This window comes from Lonchura striata, chromosome 2, assembly GCF_046129695.1.
Source record: "Lonchura striata isolate bLonStr1 chromosome 2, bLonStr1.mat, whole genome shotgun sequence".
NCBI classification, from domain to species: domain Eukaryota; kingdom Metazoa; phylum Chordata; class Aves; order Passeriformes; family Estrildidae; genus Lonchura; species Lonchura striata.
This window is the reverse complement of record NC_134604.1, coordinates 106,462,262-106,483,257: the sequence shown is the minus strand read 5'-3', so window position 1 is coordinate 106,483,257 and position 20,996 is coordinate 106,462,262. Positions and strand designations below refer to the sequence as shown.

The following is a 20,996-nucleotide window of genomic DNA, read 5'->3' as shown; positions in this document are numbered from 1 at the left end:
AAAACAACTTTTTAAGCAGATTTTTGTGTTCAGACCAATTCTGTGACTGCATGTCTGCCCACAGTAGGTCATGACTTTACATGGCATTTTAATTTATTTTGAGAAAGAAATTCAAGAGAATTATCAAGAAGCAACAGAATGAACACCATATAAACTCTTGACTGTCTATACCTCTGGATGTTAAACCTTTTCAAATATGTCAATTTTCTATAGATTTCAGTCTGTCTTTCTTTCTCAAAGATGGAAAAGGGTCATCTCTTATTTAATGTGCTTACAGCCCTTAGCTGTAAGAAGATTTGAGAAACATTTAATTCAAAATTTAATTTTAAAAAGTGTACCTATCAGTATAAGCACAACAGACTAAATATACCTGAAGAAAATTTATGGGTATTCCTTTTAAGTGGGTTAATGATACTGCTCATGATGCATAGGCAAATTCCAACATATGTTTGTAAGCTCATTTTAGAATATGCCATTATACTTGTATTTGGTGAATTTAACTTTTTAAAAGTCAGTTGTGTGTTTATAAGATTTTTATCGGCCAGTTCCAGCCAGACATGCTCATTTCTGTGGCAGAATAAACATTAACCTGTAGAATTGGAAGGTCATGGGACAATTACTGTATTTCCATTGACATTTTGAACCATGCTGTTGTTATAGGGCCATAACATTGTTCTTCCATCCACCCTTTGTCACAGCAGTGAAGCTTCAGTGATCACCTGCAAAAAAAAGTACAGATTTGTACAGATCATGTCTTCCTGAAGGATCACCTCCAATAAGTCAGTTTTTTGTGACATCCCCTGCAGCAGCTGTAGTGTCCTGTGGATTACCAAGATTACTTTATATTTCTTTTAGTTTACTAGAACTAGGGAATGGGGCTATATTCATTCAAGAGACAGGTTTTATTTGTTTAATCTGCTTTGGGTTTCACAAAACAGTGATCCACTTCTTAGTTACCATGAACCATAAATAACATATAGATGAAGACTTCCAGTTAGTAAAAACAAAATGTGTGTTAGGGATATTAATCTGTATCAGTCACATAAAAGGCAGAGAGGGAACTAAAGGTTATTCCACAAGCTGCTCCTAAGCTGAACTGTCCAGTTTGGATGTGACATGTGCACTAGCCGTGTCTAGTCTAGCTTTCTTTATGTTGCACTGTGCTGCAAGTACAACATTAGAAATTATAATTATCTGCCTCCAGGCAATTCCCTAGGTATGCTGGGGAGCTTCATATTGCAGGGCACAATGGTGTTTTATGTGTGAGGAAATCTTGTAGCTATTTTACCAAGATTCAGGTTTGAATTACAGTGGTAAGAGAGGTGACCTTGGGGTTACGTGTGTTTAGTTTTCATTGTAAACTTAATAGGCAGAGATCAACCAAAGTGCACAGCGCTACCAGAGACGTTTAATTAAATGTACTGCATCTTTACTTTTCTTATAATTGAAAACTGTCATTTGTAAAGATATTAATCAAATTCACAGTCAATGACTGATCTAATTATGGGTACAGCTCTGCAAATCCTGTACATTTCGGATTTGTTTTAATTGATCAGTCACTCATGCTCATTTGCAGTAGCTTGCTAAATTATTGGTTTGACTTGGGAGGAGAGGAGAGTGAACTGAACAACTCATGATTCGTACAAGTTTCAATTTAATTGCCTTGCAGAGCAATCATTATTCTATATTCTTCTCTTGTATAATTTGCATGAGTCTGGTATTCATCAGGAGGAGTTTCTCAGGGCACAGATGATAATTAATTTGGAAAAGATTTGAGGGAGAGGAGTGCGAGGACCAGAGTGTGGAAAGCATAGGTAAACTACAAATGCTTCTTATTCATGATGAAAAAAGCAAGATTCTTTAATAAAAAGCTGCACATTCTAAATTTGGCTTTGTCCACAAGTTTCTGTCTGTACCTTTTATAGGGTTTGCAGGGGAGATGTGTGGGTAAATGAGCACTGCTGGCTCCTTAGCCCTTTCATAGGATTAAAAAGACCACATGCATCTTTACCTGTGGTGCAGCCTGATGCATGACCATGGCCTGCCTCTACATGATTTATCTTCTTCCCAGTGGGGGCCTTACTGGTGACGCTTCAAAGCTGTTGATAAGTCTCTGCTTCAAAAATGTTGGGTTTAGGCATTAGCTTCCTCTTTTGTGTATGTCTTCTTTTGCAATAGATGTTACATATTTGAAATGCTATCAGAAACAAAAGTCTGGGGGGAGGCCAGCAACTGGAAGTAAATTGAGTTAAAGCAGATGACTGAGAGAAGATGTGAAGGTTTGTCACTGCATCGCCTGCAGCTCAGAGGAGGATGTTGTTCTCACTGTCACATTAGAAAGCAGAAGTAGTAGCGTGGGCATGTTACAAGGCAGGAGTGAGTGTTGGGGGGAGACTGACAGGCAGCAGGGGCTGGTTGGAGTGTCTCAGCCCCTTGGCACTGCACAGGAGAGGTTTGAGCGCTGCCAGGAAGAGCTCAGAAGCCACACCAAGGTGTTAATGGCATAACTGTACAGCCTGCCTGCCCTTGCCATGATTTCTAGGCAGGCTTTATCTTTCACCAGAACATATTAAAAGTGTCTCTGTCACTGCACACTTCTGGCAGAGGCTGCTTTTTCGTTCTTGGCTTCCTGTTGCCTTTTCAGACAAGTCAGGGCATGGCTGACAGTAAGCAAAGACTTTCTAAAAACGACTGCTACATAGGATTTCTGGTGGAAGTAAAGCTATATTGTCTATGGCAAAAGAACAGCAAAAGTTTGCTGTTCTTACAGAGACCTCGTTTCCTCTAAGACTCACTCAGCAGCAGTTCATAGAGAAGCCTGTTCAAGGAAGCATAAAGACCCTTTACTCACTTTTTTTATAAAACAGGAGATGAGTAGTTATTTCCTGATTGAGACCATTTCACTTAGAATTGATACAACAGCACACTGCAGTTCAGCAATGCCTATGAATCCATAGCAATATTTTATTTTTCTAGCTTAATTAATAACCATCCAGCTGGAGTATTCTCTGTGAGATTTAATTTATGAAGTCTACAGTACTGCAATGAACTTGGTTATAGGAAAAAAAATTATGACATGAATGGATTTTATTATCAGCCAATGTTTCTTTTCCATTAGGGGTCGAACAGGAAGGATCCGTGTCTTATCTTTCAAAACCGGTGTCGTATCCCTTTGTAAAGCACACCTGGAAGATAAATATAGATGTAAGTTGATGTGGTTATTTTGGGTTTACCTTATGTTTGTGTTCCTGTTTTATTCCTCCTGTTTATTTATTTAATAAACATTTAAATAGCATACAGAAACATTATTTTAGATATTGCAGATGCAAAGTGTGTTTTTTCACGTTGTACTTTTAAGTTATTTGCTCTCTGTAGTTTTAGGTAATTTTGCACTGTGGTTGCCAAACATTTTTGATCACAACCCTCCAAGCAGAAAAAAATTTGACCATGGACCTCCAGTAGATGTAGATCTACTTATAAATTATGTACTCCTGTACTAATATATTGTCTACATTATAAAGCATACCAAAAGTAGAAAGTTAAGAAGTATGTGATAAAGATTAAATAAACACTATTTTGAAACTTTAAATTCAAACACTATTGTGAAACTTTTGAAACTTTCAAAAATTTATTATCTATACAAAAAGTATTTCTTTACTGCACAAGAACCCCTTTGGACACCACTGGTTCAGCACACCTTTATATACAAAAATGCATGTCTACAGGACACTTTCATGACACTATTTTCAAATATATTAACTTTTTAAAATTATTCCCACATTGTGGTCAGTCTTATTATGTACATTGTGTTTAAATATAGTTGCTACCTTTAAATAAATAAATTATAATAAATAAATATTAAAGGTGGGAAAATTTTGCGTATTTTAAGAGAGGAAATACTTGGAAAAATTTCACTTGCAGTCTTAGTTTTACCTGACTAATAAGTCAGTTCACTAGTGAGACTAGGATACAGAAAAGAACTACTGATAAATGTAGTTCTCAACAGTAACTTTCTTGTTGAATTAACTGGTAGTTCATTCATGCACTTAAAAATACCACTGAAAATCCAGCCTTTAGGGTTTGACCCAATGCCATAGCAATTTTTCATCAATTGTTATCATTTTACTCTCTACTAATGCAAGCTAAAGAACTCCAAAGAGAAAATAGACAGTACCAACAGTGGGGTCTGTGCATGACAATGTGTTATTGGATCAGATTTTAGGGCAATCACAATGAATGTCACAGTTTAGATTTCTAGATGTTTCATGTGGGTGTTAAGAAAAAGAATACAGAAAATCTTTTAAGGACATTTGTGCAGATGTTTTTCAAAATGATATTTCATCTAAGATTATCAAAGTTATAAAGGAAAACATTTATTAATGTTTTCGATTCTCCTGCAATATGTGTGCACTATAATGCATAACCTATTAAGTGTCCTATAACCTTGCTGAGGACAGTTAATGTTTTAATGACAGGGAATTGAAAGCTGAATAGCTGTGGGAGAGAAAGGAATTGTGCTGTCATGCTGTGGTCTGGCTTTGCCATCCATGCTGAAGTCATAGTGCAGTTGCCATTAGTATTGCTGAATGACTTGCACCCCTTACAATTTTTTGTCTCATTTGTGCAGCAGAGCAGAATTGGCTGTGCTAGTGCACAAGTCTTAAGGCTTGCAGATGTGATGGAAGAATTCATCCCAGAATTACTCATTATAAAACTAGACTTTGCAAGAGTGAAATTCATGTAATTAAAAAATAATCCTTTCTCTATCTGTTCCTTTATTCCTTTGGAAAAAAACAGATGTCAAAGCAGTGCTAGGAAAGTTATCTTGAGCAGTACTGAAGCACCTTTATAATTGTGTCCCTGGTGTTGGGTAAAATATTAAAATGACTCTAAAATAAAGCATTATTTTATTCTACTTATATTTTGCTCTCTGGTTTTTTTTAACTGTTGAAAAGTAAGGAGAATTTTTTCAGGTAATGCCAACAGATATGTTGCCAAATAAATATTTCATTTAATGATAACCTGTTTTTTCTTTTATTATGAATTCTATAACCTCTTCAATATATATGTAGTATAATTAATTCTCACCAAATTAAATTGAGCTTATGAAGGGATAATAATTCTGTCCTGGAAGGATTATTTTCTAGAATGACGCAATAACAGAACATGGCATCAAGTGACATTTCACTCCTGAAGTGAAATATTAATATGATCTTAAAATTTCTGATGGATGGCAGGTTCTGCCATACTGTAATTTTTATTTTATTTTAGAAATTCTCTTGAATTAAAAGATCATCATATATCAAAGTTAGGGAGCTCTGGTTTATTGCTGTAACTCATCTGGAAGAGAAATGGATTCTCTGAGTTGTATGTTGATTGCTCAGACTTGAAAAGATGCTCTATGAAATTATTTCACCATTAAACGTTATTTTTTAGACATCTGTGTTGTGGCTTGAAGATCCTGCTGTGTAGTTAGCTGTGTTGTCGAGTCTCTGCTTCTGTAACCAGAGTGGCCTTTCTTCCCAGGTACAAGACAGTAGCCCTATTAAAAATTACCACAAGACTCACATTTCACAGGAAAACCCCAGTGTTTATGGGAACAGAAGCAGCCAGATGGAAGTCATATTTGTGTTCACGTCCTCCAAGGCTGATGACTACACCTGTGAGCCTTGGAAACGAAACAAATCTGGGCTGCTTGCCACATCCTGGTGGTGATGCTTGACCTCTGGTGTCCTTCTCCTTCCTCCAGACCTGTTCAAACAAGTGGCAAGTTCCACTGGCTTCTGTGACCAGCGCCGGCTGGGGCTGCTGCTGCACGACTCCATCCAGATCCCGCGGCAGCTGGGGGAGGTGGCCTCCTTCGGGGGCAGCAACATCGAGCCGAGCGTCAGGAGCTGCTTCCAGTTTGTAAGTTCATGCTTTGCTGGCTCTGAATTCTCCTCTTGGTATTTTGTCTTGAGCTCACTTACTTCCAAGGAGGATTGAAACTCTGGGATAGGATTAGGGTACTGTGGGTCATGTGATAGTATTGGCCATTGGTTTATTAAGATGTTTCTTTGGTGGGATGTATTTGACAGCAGATGATTGTCATTGGAGCTCCTGTTGGAACTGAAATGCAAATGGTGTCAGTCTTTGTTGCAGCAGCTCCTGGCTTTACAGTTTTCTATTGCCCAGCAGTAGATAACTGTTTATTGCTGCTGTGTAGGTGAACAGCAGTGGTTTATATAAATTTTGGACATGTACATACCAGTGACAGCCAGGTGCCCCGGGGAGCGATAGGCAACCGCCTGCAGTGCTGTCTAGGGGCGAGGAGGGCTCGATGAGCTCCTTCCACTCCTTGAATGGATAATGCCAGTTTTCTTTTAAAGAGTACTGAAAGAACTCCTGTCCTGTCTGTTGAGGAATGCACAGCAAACTGGAGGCTCTTTTTCAAACTTGTAAATTATTTAATCTGGGGAGGAAGAGAGTTAAGGGAATTATTCATCCTTATCACAACTACCAGCAGAATGCACAAGATGAAGACAGCTGCTTAATGAAAAGGTAGAGGAGGGGAGGTAATGTATGGTCTGTGATTAACTCTAAATGCATCTTCTACATTACAATGGAAAAAAGCTCTTTTCCCATCTCCTCACTATCCCTGAGGGATTTTTTTGTTTGCTTGGGGAAGGGGGGAGTTGTTTGCTTTTTTGCCTGCTGCTCAAGTTTCATTATGTAGTAGTTTCAGTTCTGTAGTAAGCAAAACACAGCAAGTGTTTTCAATGAATATTAATGCTTCAAAGTAGACTGCATACACACAATGACTTCGAAAAGAATCTAATTCTAAAATCACCACAAACTTCAGTTCTGGTGGGACATTTACTTTTTGTATTCTTGGCATTTCTTTTAACAGGTTAATTCTACAGGATTTACATTTTACTGTTCCTGTCATTCATGTCATTCACATTTTATAACTCTAATCAGTATTTGATGCCATTTCAGAATGAGTGTTTTGTAGGGCTATGTCCTGGGTGAATAACCCATGTTCATAAACTGTGCACAGTAATGTTGATAGGGTGCTTCCAAGCCTTGACTTGCATGTTGGGCTGTCAAGTGACACCAACACAAAATGATCATGCAGCAAATTCATGGTAAAATTTTTGTATAAATGACCTTCCTCAGGAATGAGGACTCGCTGGAGTCTGTTGTTTTCCCAAGTGAATGTCAACAGCACTTTAGAACACCATTGAAAAACTGATAAGGAAAGTGACCTCAGAATCTGGCAAAACCATAGCTTTTTTAAAGAAGGCTGTCATTCCATTTGTTTGCACTAGGAATAAAACAATATAAAATCACAGCGATGAAACACACGAAACTTGTTTTTTTATAGAGAAGACTCTTGGAGATGATCCTGTACAGGTCTGGGAGTGGGACTCAGTGATTCTTGTGGGTTCCTTCCAATTCAGCTTATTCTGCAATTCCATGATTTTGTGATAACTGTTTATTTGAACAAAATGACTTAGCAATATCATCATTAGAAATTAAGACATGCCAGCAGGCTGAAAGTTGTACCACATCCAGCTGCTGACATTTCTAGGAACAGCCGAAGCACAGCTGGACACAACCTTTAGCATGATCAAAAATCAGAACATCAGAAAACCTGAAGTTTCCTTCTCTTACCTGCACTGAAAAACATATTTTTTTCTTACCTGCAACAGGAGGAATATAATCCTCTTATTTTTCCTCCAGATGAAACTTCATTTTAACTCTCAGAGTGCAAGTTCGTTTCCAGTCTGGGCTGCAGCAGAACAGATTATTCTAGGTGGGACAGAAAGGGGGAGGGAGGCTGGGATGAGGAGGGGAAATAGAGGAATAGGTGGGATGGAGTCCTAGGCAGAGGAGCAGAAATCCAAACACAGGGAAAGCTTTAATGAGGGCAAGGGAGAAGGAATTGAGGAGTGGAAAGGATGACCCTTAGGGAATGACAGTAAGAACAGCAGTAAGAATAATAGTGATGAAGGAGACAGTGTGGGTAGAATGAGGTATGAAAGAAAGGAGCAGTCAGGAATGGAGATGAGGAAAGAGATAAGAACTTTCCATGAGGAAGGGAGAAAGGGAACACTGAGACATCCTTTTGGTGTAGGATGGTGGGCACCAGGATGCACAGGCTGGGGGACAAGCACAGAAGTGTTGGTGGGGGGAGCACAGAGCAGCACAGGAAACAGGGAAGCTGGAAAATCTGGACAGTACTGCTGCTCCCAGCAGCCTCCTGTTACTGGAGCAAGATAATTCATTTTTGTAGAATATTGTGGGGGTTCATAGTTTACATTACTGCATGGAAACTAATTTAAGTCTTTCTTTGTACGCCCACGTTGAGGAATTCTACTTCTTTAGTTTTGGTTTTTTTCTTCCCTTTTTTGTTCCATCTTTCTGGTGATGATAAGCCAGCAATATAATTGCAGTCATGTCAGAGTCGCAACAATTGTGTGCTTCAGCAATGGTTCTCCCAGCTCCCTTAGGTTAGGTGCCCTGGCAACGGCCTTGTCTGTCTGCACAGCAGCAGAAAAAAAGGGGATATTTACTGTTCCCAGAGATAACAGGGGAAATCTCTCCTGCTTTTTGAAGGGTGAGTCCTTGGGAATGAGGTTTGGGCAGGGAGGAGCCCAGCCCTGCTGTTGGCAGCAGCATTTCCTGCTGCACTTCTCTGCTCCTGAGAATTGGGTCCCCTTCTCCCGAGGCTGCTCCAATCCTCCTGCTACTTCTCCCTCCCCCAGTAATGACTTGGTGCTTTCTGTAGTTTTCTTCATTTGCAGGAAGGTGCTGGTAGAAGTTCTTGGGAGGAGAAGGATGTCATGGGACTCATCTTTCCTATTTGGAGCAGGGGTGTGTAATTTATGCTTTGAGATATTAAAAAAAAAAAAAACTTTTAAGTTTAGAGAGGAAAGAGCTTATTTCAGTGACCACTTGAAGACTGTATAGCCTGTTTAAGCTCAGAATGCATCAAAGCAATCTATAGATCCATGAAAAATTGAGTGAATTCAGTGTTGCTGCAGTGTGAAAGGACTTTCCTTTTAGTTCTGTGATGAGTATGTTTTTTAAGTAAACAGGATAGGGAAATGATATGGAGTGAAGGACACACAGTTTTAATCGCAGTGGAAAATTATTAATATGCTTTCCTCATATAGTGTAAACAGGACCTAGGAATTCACATCACTGCCTTGGATGAGTTACTGTGACATTGGGACTTTGAAGAAATGTGATGAGAGAGCACAGTGCAGCTCAGAAGAAAATGTCCCTTGCCATTTCTCAGTAAAATGTTGGATAGTTGGTTCTTGGTTATAAAATGCTTTAAGTATGCTTTCTTTCAAGGATATACTTGAATTAGAGTACTTGATGTTAAAAACTAGAACAGATGAAGCTAAGGAGTAGTAAAATATGTGCAGTTAACTGATACTTTTTAAACCTTGTTTTGCTTCATTTTGATGAAGCAAAGTATTTTAATTTTCTGTATTGTATAGTCTTCATTACTAAATTTGTACTTGATCAATCGTAAGGCAAGATGAGCCAATTTTCTAAAACCATGGAAGTGTGTCCAAATCTGGTGTATTTACTCAGGCAAATAAAATCCAAAATAGAGCAGTTAGTCCTTTTAGATGGCATTTGGGTGTTGCAAATCCTGGGCCAGGACCCTGAAAGTGACTCTGGTCACAAATGCTGTGATTTGAATTGGTTGGACAGTTGTTTCTTGAGGCATTTTTTATTGCTTTTATTTTTGAGCAGTTAGGAAATACCAGTACTGTGTACAAATAACTATATATATTGTTATATATACAAGTCCATATGAAAATAACTTAAAAGTGTAGTGTTACTGTTGAGGGACTCAATTTCTTTTAACAGATTCAGGCAGCCCTTGTTTCTATTCATAGGATATTTCTTCTGCTTCTGGCTCTGACAAGAGAGAGCTGGCCAAAGGGAACTAGCAAATCCTTCCTCAAGCTGCTGTGCTGTAAATGTCATAAAACAGCAATTCTGGTTTTATTTCAGCAGGATTTTGTGAACCTGTGCCTGACTTTGGAGGCAGTCTTGAAGAGTCCTACAAGTGAGCTGCTTTCAAAAGCTATTTTAAAATGGTTTAAAGGGTGGGGATCAGGGAGATGCTGTTCAAGTGTGCATGATATAAAACTACATGTAGATGATATAAAATGACACTAATTCACTTCTGGATTCATGTTATTTTATTTTATTATTCTTTGCCACAACACTAAAATCATTGACTGGTGTAGTCAGTGCAATCAAGTATAATGCAGGAGGGGAAGACAAGGGTGAACAGGGTTAGGTCTGACTTTGGGGAGACAGGGTTGCTGTTACTGGCTGCTCTGCATTTTTAGACTTTAACAAGTCATAAGAATCCCATCTCTCCGTTTTTTTTTTTTGTCCAAAACAGTATTTACTAATGTAAAGCTTTCCATCCGGAGTGAAAAACACCACTCAATTAACAATGTTAATTCGTTTCCAGTCAATTTCCTACACTGCACATAAGCAGAATATAGCTAATCAGAAATGTTATCAGAAATTTCTGCTGTGTTATCTGACTCAGTCTAAAAGCATTCCACATTTTTCATATAAAATCCTAACTGTATTTTGTAGCATATTTCCTATTATGGACAGACAAAGTTAATATAGCATAGGGTATTTTTTTCAGCTACTAGCTAGAGGAAGAGAGAGAGAAGAACAAAAATCTCGTCTCCCAAGTATTACATAAAGATGCTAGCACCACCCCACTTCCTATTTCCCCATTGTTTCTGCAAAATAAATACTGAAAAACAGATGTCTGGAACATAATGAATTTGAATGTCCTCCATAACAAATTGTTACTTGTAAGCTGGAAAGGCCTTAATGAATTTTACTTTATGATTCACTCAGTTATTACCATAAAAATTGTGAGTTGCACAGAAATGTGTTCAAGAGAAGAACCATTAATGTTCTTTACAGCTTGATCTTGTTGCTTCAGATATGAACTATATGAATTCAGCCTCTTTCCTGTATGTAAAATCTTCAGCTGCTGCCTTACTGGATTTAGAGATTATTAAAAAAATTGTAATGGCAGCTCAGGAGACAGTCGAAAACTGTCTGTCCTATACTGTCTGACCCTGACCAGCTTTTCTCCACGTGGCTTTAAATCTTCATGTAATATAATTCAGAAGCAGTTCTGATACATTTTAATGCACCTAATCTCTTGGAGCACAGGTTTTGTACAGTTGCCATACAGAGCTCTGGCTAGGCAGCTATTGGGACTGCTGGCAGTGAATTGACAGTGACTGCAAAATTAAAATAGATCTAGGGTGTTACAGAAAGTCTTTCATTGCTGCAGCATTTTCCCTGCAAATTTAAAGCAGCTACAAGCGGAGAGCAGCGTTTTGAGCGGCTCATTCTTATTCTGACTGCAGCTTGCACTGCAGCATTTCCGTACACCTCATGTTTTTCTCTTAGGAATGGTGTATTAAAGAGATCTTCTTAATTTTTTTTTGTTGTTGTTGTTGAGACTTAGAGGACCTCTGTATAGAAAGTGTAGTCTGCTAGGCAGGGTAGTGGTTTGCCAGTGTAGTTGCTGGCTGAAGCTGGATCCCTGAGTGAGTCACAGAAAGCCTCTCCCCTGCCCCTTTGTTGCCCTGCCTTTCAGCTGAAAATATAGATGGTCATATTTTAGAAGCATGCCTTTCACTTAGGAGTTCCAAAATTAATTTAATTTGACTGAATTCACTGATGTACCGTGGCAGAAGGCAGTATTCACTGTTCTGAGCAAATCCCCTTCCTAGTGTTGACTGGATTTTATTGTGCTTTTGCTTTTCTCTTTCTATTCTGGGGTGGGGGGGGGGGGGGGGGGGGGGTGCGGTTTCCTAAATTCTATGTGAAAAAACAGAGAACTAGGGTTTAATGCAGAAGACTTCAGAAGTGTTTCAATGTGTGTTCCATTTAATAGAATCCTTCCACGAATATCAAACTGTAAAGCACTTTTATCTGAATAATTGTAGATATGTTCTGATTTGATGTTTTTACCCCAAACATCTGAAAAAGGATATTTTCTACTATACTAGAAGTCCATGTATATGGATCCCAGGTGTAGTGATAGGAATCATTGGATGGTTCCCAAATTAGCACCTTAAGAAGGAAGCTCTGACCAAGAATCTTTGTTTCTGATTAACTAAAGTATTGCAGCAGCATGTTAAGTCCATTTTAATGCAGTTCATTATTCAGGGCATATTACAGGGTTTGTATTTCACGTCTTTTTTGTGGGGTTCTGTCTGGGAGAATGCATTTTTCTGAGCCTTCAAATATTGATCAGTTAATTTGTCAAGGTTATAAACAGTGTTAGATTTAAAAGAAAACAAAAAACCAAACTACAGCTAATTGGTTTTCCCTATAGCTCTCTCTTCTGCAGATCAGCTGGGATATTTTTTTTCTCAAAATTCGTTGCTAGCATTTTTAGTGGATTAGGGTTTTAGCTAGGTTATACTAAACTCAAATTTCAAACTAATGAGAAACTGGACAAGTAACTGAGAGCAAGCATAAAAATCCTCAGCACTCAATCCCCTATTCATCTTGGTCCATGTACATGGTACATTAATGCTTATTATTTATTTAAGTGCTTCAAATGGGTTTGGAACCACAAAGGAAGATAGTCAGCCTTGTGAAGTTTAAAATATAAAAGACTGGCCCACTGAGAGCTGTATTTGAAAGCATAGAGAGAAGGGAAAACAGAAGATTTAAATATATTCAGACCATAAATATGCTGTTGCTGTGGGTAGCGTGGAAGGAAATGTCTTGAGGAATTGGAATTAGCATGTAGTGATGGTTTAGTGAAACAGCACGATGTTACCCCTCTTCATCACTTGGGCAGTTCCCTGTGTGGACACATCCTCCCTTCTCCCACCCTTCCCACTAGAGCCCCTTGAGGTTTCCACCTGACCTATCACCTTGCTGAAACCATCTCCCAGGTTCTCAGGTACCAGTTTTGTGCAGGCTTCATGACACCTGCACGACACAGGGCTGTTTCCTGTAAACACTGACTCCATCATTCCACTGTTTTCCTTTAAATCCCTTTTGATGCTCCATGCCTTCGTTCTGCACTGTTCTTTGCAGTGTGCAGCCTGCTGGTACAGTGTGACCTCTACCCATGCATAGACATCACTACTGTATCCTGTTTCCTTGTGGGTTTTATCTGTTTGTTTTCTTTTTCCATACTGTGGGTGATCTGGGTAGGGATGATATATCATTTTTTTGGGGGTGCATGGTGTCTGGCACAATGGGATTGGGCTCTGTGACTGAGCTGCCTTGGAGTTACAATGGAAAAGATACCTGAAATGTCACACGGGATGGGACAGGATGGGATGGGAGCAGAAAATGGGTTTTCTGGGAGCTGTTCATTGGCTCTTCTGCTGTTGGCAAAGAGATGAGTGTGGGATGTAATAGAACCTGAGAACGTTATTTTGTGGAACAGAACTGTATTATGCTTGCAGTCAGTGATGGGAAATTTAAAGAAGTCGTTTGAGGCATTTAAGGAGAAAAAGTTTACATGTTTAACAACAGGCTTGAGAGAGACTTGAATCATTTCCTTATGTGTGCATTATGAAGAAAGGTCAGTGTGATAATGAAAAATGTTAAGGAAAAAGGAATTTTGATCAAAAGACATGCAATTTTTAGGGCTTGGATAGCAATTTTTAAAATAGGTGTGAAGCAGTGCTATATGGTCTCCAGTAAGAGAGACAGAGAATGTGAGATCAGGCATCAAAGGTGATCCTGTAAGTGGATGATTTTCTCTGTGACAAAGTACATGGTAGTGCTGTCTATTGTAATAGAGAGAATAAGAGAAAGAGAGATTTGAAATATTAATAATGGTTTTCAGTTCCTGACTTGAAGACAGGATCCTGAGGATTTTTTTTTTTCATGAGTAGTTGGACTGAGGGAAGAAAGAGCTGGAATATATTCCTGGAAGAGATACGGAGTTGACAACAGTTTGAACTGTTAGTTAGCTGGTGAGTAGACAGATCAGTTGCGCTCAGCCCCTGTTATTTTTCCCCTTGTGTTGCAGGCCAACAACAAACCAGAGATCGAAGCAGCCCTTTTCTTGGACTGGATGAGGCTGGAGCCACAGTCCATGGTGTGGCTGCCTGTCCTGCACAGGGTGGCTGCTGCTGAGACTGCCAAGCACCAAGCCAAGTGCAACATCTGTAAGGAGTGCCCCATTATTGGATTCAGGTACAGACTCTCTCCCTTTCAGCCATGTGTGCATTTGCTTGGTGAAGCAAGAGCTCTGCCTGATTCCAGGCAAATTTTATAGGCATTTTATTCTTGGAAATAATAATGGTGATAGGGACACGAATGAGAGTAGCACCTAGACTGGGTACAGTGCTGTGAGACTTGAAGAGGACAATAGTCATCTCTCAGTTAAAATATGGCACTTCCTCTGTGTCCCAGTGTTTCCATGCCTCAACAAAAGCATTGTTGGATTGCAAAGTGACACAATTTGCCTTACATTCAGCATGTCCTATGCAGTTGCATTTTCTGAATTGGATCCTAATGAATTGCTTTCCATCATAGCATAAAGCAAGGAAGTGCCTTGAAAATTCTCAGGCATGTAAAAGCTACATGTGCATTTCTCTGCGAAAGAATGTTGGTGGAACATTAACCTGGAGTGGGGGAAATGTTGCTGGTCTATTTAAACATCTGGATTGACACCGTGGTTACTATGGCAATGAATAAGTCACTGTGTTGTAAAATGGCTGTGTGTTGGTGTGCCTGTTGAGAAGCCACTTAAGGGCTAAGTAAATACTCACTTTCAATTATGCCTAGACTTGTTTTATCACTTTGCTTCGCAATAGCTGCTTTGTATGGTTTCTGCCCTTTTTACACACAGTCTTCTTTTACCATTGGCATTTCTCCTTCTGTGTTATCGTGTTGTTTACAAAGAGCTTTCTGTAATTTTGTTTCTAAAATCCAGACAGATAACAGCAGCTATGCTACACATAAAAGCCATCATTTTGCTCTAACCTGGGAGCAGATGAATGTAGCTTTTATGCATGTAGTGGGACAGTGCTTTCTGCTACAAGCAGTGGGAAGTGGGGGAAATTTTGAAGGCATTTATGTCTTTGTTTTGAATCTGAGGCTGTTGCTCTAGTAGTCTAAATTCTATTCCTTTGGGGTTTTATTCACCATTAATGTCTTAACTGGGAAGTGATAAATACTGCTGAGGAAGAGCTATGGATTGGATATCAGTAATTCAGCACATCCACAAAGTCTAATTTTCCAACTCCCAGATGCAGTTTATGAACTACTGTATTACTCACACAGTTTTGTATAAACCAGCCAAAGAAGAGTAGGTGGAATTGAAAAGTGCAGCCCTTGGAAATATCAAAGGATGCCAAGTGAATAGATAGTCTGTTGTAAGCACCGAGAACTCGGGGAGAGGACACTGGAGCTCTGTGTTTGTGTCTAATTTTACTTGACTGATCTCATCTGTCTCTTAAATTTATATAACAAATCTATTATCATTATAGTAGAATCTGTCTGTCACAGATTTTTTTTCTCTGTCTTTGCAAGTCATTGAAACCCTGTGTACACACTTGACAAAAAGATACTGTATTGGAAGGCTTTTAGAAAGCTAATCCTGTGCACCCAGTTCATGTAAAACAATGTTCTTTTGAGGTCGTTGTGGCTGAGCTGCTTCGTGTATTTGGAACAAGACAACCCTTATGCCTCCGGCTCTTTCAACCACTTCAGCACAGCAGATACAACAGTTAGCTGCCTCATAGAGCTGATGAGATTAAGTAATGGCCCAAAAGTGCATTTGGAGTTTTGCATGGATGGAATGCTCTACAGGAAAATTGTTTTTATAGAGGTGCTAGGAAGGACATGAGGGGGTTGCCAGAGTGACTTACTGAGGGCATTACTTTCTTGAATTTTCCTCCTGGAGGACATTCTATTTTAGGAATCATGATGAAGAGCAAGAGATATGAAGTTAGTGTCATAGAAATAAAAAGTGTGGTAATGTCTTTCATATATTAAAGGTGAGTGAACGTGTAGAAATCTTCATTGTTGCCCAATATTAAAAATATTTTTGAAGATTGAGGTCTATGACAAACATCTGAAGCAGCAGTACCTGTCCCTCAGGGCAGAGGAGCATTGCTGGACATTGCACACTGTGTGACATCTCAGGGAAGAGAATCTACTAAAACAGCAAACTTGATGTGCTGATAGGAAGCAGTCACACACAAAGCTCTGAAGCCATGAATTTTTTTTTATCCTCTTTTAGGTACAGAAGTTTAAAGCACTTTAACTATGACATCTGCCAAAGTTGCTTCTTCTCTGGCCGTGTTGCTAAAGGTCACAAAATGCACTATCCCATGGTGGAGTACTGCACACCAGTAAGTAGCTGTTTTACTGACCCTTACTGTCCAGTAAAAACTTATTTTCCTGAGTGCAAGGTAATAAAGCATTTAGGACTGTTTTTCTTCCCTCCTCCATAATTAAATCTCATTTTATATACTATATATATGTCTGCAATTTTGTTGCTTAGTCAAGGATGCTCCAATGGTTTGAAGTAAATTGAAGTTCATTGTTTGCACAATTCTGTGTCATAGTGTATTGTTGTGTGCTAATGACTTGTTCTGTGTTCAGTGCCATAGCTCACTTTATGGATCATCCTGGAAGCACATGATTTGTGTAAATACTTACTAATATCTTGAGTTCCAAGGTTTTCTTCATATCTTGGGTCCCAAGGTTTTCTCCAGACTAGTGTGTGATTTTTTTCCTCCTTTCCTCATCAAGTTGCCACTTGCTTCTCCCACAACACTATGGTTGTGTTGTAAGTTCTTCACTATTTCATGGTACCTTTGAATTGTCTGATCATTTGATGATATAAAATGCCAGGGAAGTTTTCATGGTTGCAAGGTAGATTTTATTTTTGAAGCGGGGAAGCCAGGGCATTCAGTACAGGATGCTGCAGTGATGGTGTGGTGAGGGTCTTCGCCCTTCTTTCATGGCTCCCAAAAGCATTGGTTTTGCATAAATGTTTCTTTCATACCTGACAGCTGTCAAGGGAAATTCTGCATTTTTCTCTCAGTGTGCTTCTTTTTTGGCCTCTCAGGACCAGTGCAAAGGGGCATCAATTAGAGACGCTCTCAAGTTAAACTTCCACCATGTAGCAAGATTGAGCTTTCAGCTGCCTTTGTTATTGTTTGTCTTGAAGCAGTGCAGTCTCATCAGCATTTCCTGGTGAAATAGGATTATTCCTAGTCTTTCATCTGCTGGTAGTCATAAATGGTGAAAAGAAAGCATCAAAATTACACTTGGGCTAGCCTCATAAAATTATACTAACAGTCTTTAAATCTTCATCCAAGCAAAAAGGCATGGCCAAAATGAAGCAATGACTCTCAGCTTTTCTTAGAGACCTAAAAAAGGGAGAAAAAATGTATGCCCCTAAAATAATTATAGTAAAGCAATCCAGAATTTTTGTTAGTTTTAACTTACAGATAGTTACTTGCATTATCTATCCACTTTTACCCTTCAATGGCAGTATTTCCTGGGAATCTCTGCAATGGCAGCCAGTGCAGATTGCTGGCTCTTTGTCAGTGTTTGTTGGCTGTGGTTTTCAGCTCCGTCCCTCAGGGACTGAGGTTGCTGGAAGGGCGATTTGCCTGAACTGCTGCACCAGTCAGAGGGAACTGCTGGCTCTGCCTGGGCAGGTCTGAACAGACTTCTCCATTGCAGGCATTCCTAGAGCAGAATCTCGTGATCTGAGTCGTAGGCAGGGTGAATGAGTGAGGGAGAGACTGACTCCCTGGGAGCCTTCTTTCCACCTGTGGCTGAACCCCTCCTTCCCGCGTGGACTGAGGCTTTGCTTTGCACTTTGCCACTCTTATTCTTGCTTAGAAACAACTTGGAAGATTTGTGAGTGAAACAAACCAGTATCTTCCAGCTATTTTGTTACCCTTTTGATGTGTTTGGAAGAAAGAGAAATGAAAAGGGATTACGAGGTGCACCCCTAGCCTCCAGCAACTCACTGCAGTGCTGCATCCAGCAGGTTTGTGTTATCCTTGAAAATACAGATTGCCAAGAGGTGAATGTGGTGGTGAGCAGAAAACCTGCCACCACGTCCAGCCTGCTGGATCAGAATAAAGAGCCATTCACAGCCAGTGGATTTTTCCCTGAACTCCAGCAACCCGTGCTAATGTGCCGTGCCTGGCTGCACAAGCAGCCAGCTGAATTAGAGGAGGATTAGCTGGGGTGGAGGGGGAGTGAATGTGACACACAGCAAGCCCCACGCTTTTTGGTGTTGCTGCTATTACAAAAAATTTACTCAAGTACTGGGGGACTGAATGTCCACTGAAGCTATGTCTAGTTTGTAATTGTTTTCTAAATGAATGAAAAAGAGTATGCAAGTGGCAGAGCGTTTATCAGTCTTCCTCCACACTAATCTCTCACCTTAAAATGCATTTTGGCAGACACAAGACATGTGATGCCTTCTTTGATAATATCTTTGCAATAATTCAATGTGCACACTAAAGTGTTCTGATATTTTTGCTTTCCCTCCCTCTTAGTATCAAGAAATTTTTGAGCACTGCAGTCTTTAATTCTGCTTAGGGGAGTTTTGAGAACTCTTGCTAAATACCTGAGGGATGTGATAATATTCTCTCTTTTGCGAAAGGTTGAGTCAGAATAAGGGCAAGGCAGTTGCTTGGTTTTCATTTAGACAGAAAAATTGCTACAATTATTCCTGAAAGCAACACATCTCAATTTATTGTTCAAAGAGATAGGACTTTTTTAAAGAGTTTTCAAACAAAGCATAGATAACTTATAGACTGAGATGTAAATGCAGGATGATTTTTTTTGTTAGAGTTTAATGAGCAGTGACACACGAACATAAAAAACACCTTGTTGGAAGTGTGTCAGACTGATAGACCTGTCTATATCTCAGGTTCCCAGTCAATGCTGAGGTCTGGGGAGGGGCTTGGCATGGCATTTTCTTAAACCAAACTGGGAAAAGTCAGCTGGTGGTAAAGCTATTCCTATTTGGTTTCAGAATAGTTTTGGAACTTGCTCAACCCATCTGCCTATATGTTGCTTTGACTTAAGAGAGTTGGGCTCCACTGTTTCTTCTTCATAAAACAGTTCTACCGGGAATTTTGGTCTGGATGATTTTACTCTGAAAATCATATATAATAAACCATCTGTGGAGTAAATCAGACGGTTTGGCTGAAAATTGCCTCAGTTTATCATCTTGTCCATGTAATAATCACATTTTCTTTGCCTTTCTTGTGCTTCTTGAACACTTTTTAAATGGCATTTGGATCATATGAGAGGTGCCTGATGCTTTTAGCTGTCACTAGAAGATATATTTTCTTCTTGGGATTCTTGTGGTACCAGCTAGATTGGGATGTTTCTGTGCAAACACAGCATTTTGCTGTTCAGTTGTCATGGAAAAGTTTCAGTGGGGAGAGAGGGGAAAACAGTCCCAGGAAGGCTGAAGCAAAGAATGTTTAATTTCTAATACCTCAAAACAAATAATCCAAATTGCACTCAAATCCAATAGAATGTGTTCTCAATATCAATAATAGACAGGGCATTAATAAATGGTTATAAATGTGACAGGTGAACAACTGGACAGAAAGCTGTGCTTAGCCTATTTATATCAAGATTAAATATTGAAAGTTTTTCTCTGTTTCCAGCAGATGTGCTCTGTGTGCTCTCTTGATGACAAGCTGGTTAAGAGCTCTCCTGGCAGGCATTGCAGATGGAATTCAGCAGAGGGAATTCCCTCCTCCAGAGGCATGGGAAGGGAGCCACCTCAATAAATCTCCTTTCTGGAATCCTCTGGGTGGTCTGGGCCTTTACTTCTGATTAATTAAGGAAGGGATACTTAATATTACCAAATATTATCTCAGTTTCTTGAAAATACAGATGCTGCTATACTGGCTTATAGGTTCTGCTGTGTCACTTCTCTGCCAGCCATTGCTTACACTGAATTTTCCTGCTGGCCAGACTGACCAGAAAGGGAGCCAAAATCTTTCCAGCTTTACATGAAACTCATAGGTGTCCTAAGTAGAGGGATCGTATTTGCCTTTTCTGTTAATACTGTTCATACTTTTTGCAGATATTTTTTCAGGGCATCCCTAATTTTTCTACCTTTTAAAAATCTATGTATCTGTGTTTGGGCAGCTCTGGGAAGGTTGGCTTAACTTATGGGTTCCAGCACATTCGTCCCCTATATGTAGAAGGCACAGAACTCAATAAAAATGTCAAAAAGATTAACTTTTCCCTGATTTCTTTCCCTTAAATTAGATAGATTGGAGAAGCAATATTGTTATGTGGGTCAGGAGGAACTTAATTTACTGTAAAAGATCAGTACTTCAGGATCTAGTGCTTCCGCAAGGTTCAGAGAAGGGAGTGCAGCCTGACTGAAGTAATTGAAGTCTTACATTAAAATTCATCAGAAAATTGCCTGATTCTTCGTCAGGCTCTCAATAAATCTTGCATCTTCACAGCAGACATCCTTGAAACTCTTCCCAACTCTTTCTAGTCTTTCTAAATCTATGTTGTGTTCCTCTGCTGGTCTCTACAGCAGCAAGGGAAGCCTGCTGCAGGCAAGGGAGTAGAAAACTTCATGCAAATTGTTCCCTCCTCAGAGTATTGATTTTAAATGCCTCCTAGTTTCACATTGAGCAGGTGCAGGAAGAAATAAATGATCTGAGAGCTTTAAGCATCTCTCACCTGCTTTTTGTTTCCCTTTGAACAAAATATTAATGGCACAGAAGGCTGAGGAGGAAAACTGGAAAGAAAAGGTACCTAGAGGCTTTCATAGATTGACAAGTCCATGAGATGGAGATGCCAAGCATGTGGTAAGTAAGAGTTGGGATCCAGACAGTGAACACCCAGCTGGACACATGGACTGGCTGTGTGTCCTGCACTACAGTCATTTTAGTGCTAAACCAAAAGTAGTCAGAGAGACCCACCACAACCAGGTG

At 39.5% G+C, this 20,996-nt stretch overlaps 1 protein-coding gene across 20 annotated transcripts in view; it reads left to right on the top strand.

Annotated features, from left to right (window-relative positions):
* DMD (dystrophin) overlaps positions 1-20,996 on the top strand; it is a 1,151,138-nt gene that overhangs the window by 1,091,479 nt on the left and 38,663 nt on the right. For all 20 annotated transcript variants that reach the window (XM_077781657.1, XM_021553010.3, XM_021553014.3 and 17 more), the window contains 4 exons: positions 3,119-3,204; positions 5,750-5,907; positions 14,066-14,232; positions 16,286-16,397. In XM_077781657.1, coding sequence (XP_077637783.1) covers positions 3,119-3,204; positions 5,750-5,907; positions 14,066-14,232; positions 16,286-16,397 — 523 coding nt within the window. The remainder of the gene's footprint in view (positions 1-3,118; positions 3,205-5,749; positions 5,908-14,065; positions 14,233-16,285; positions 16,398-20,996) is intronic.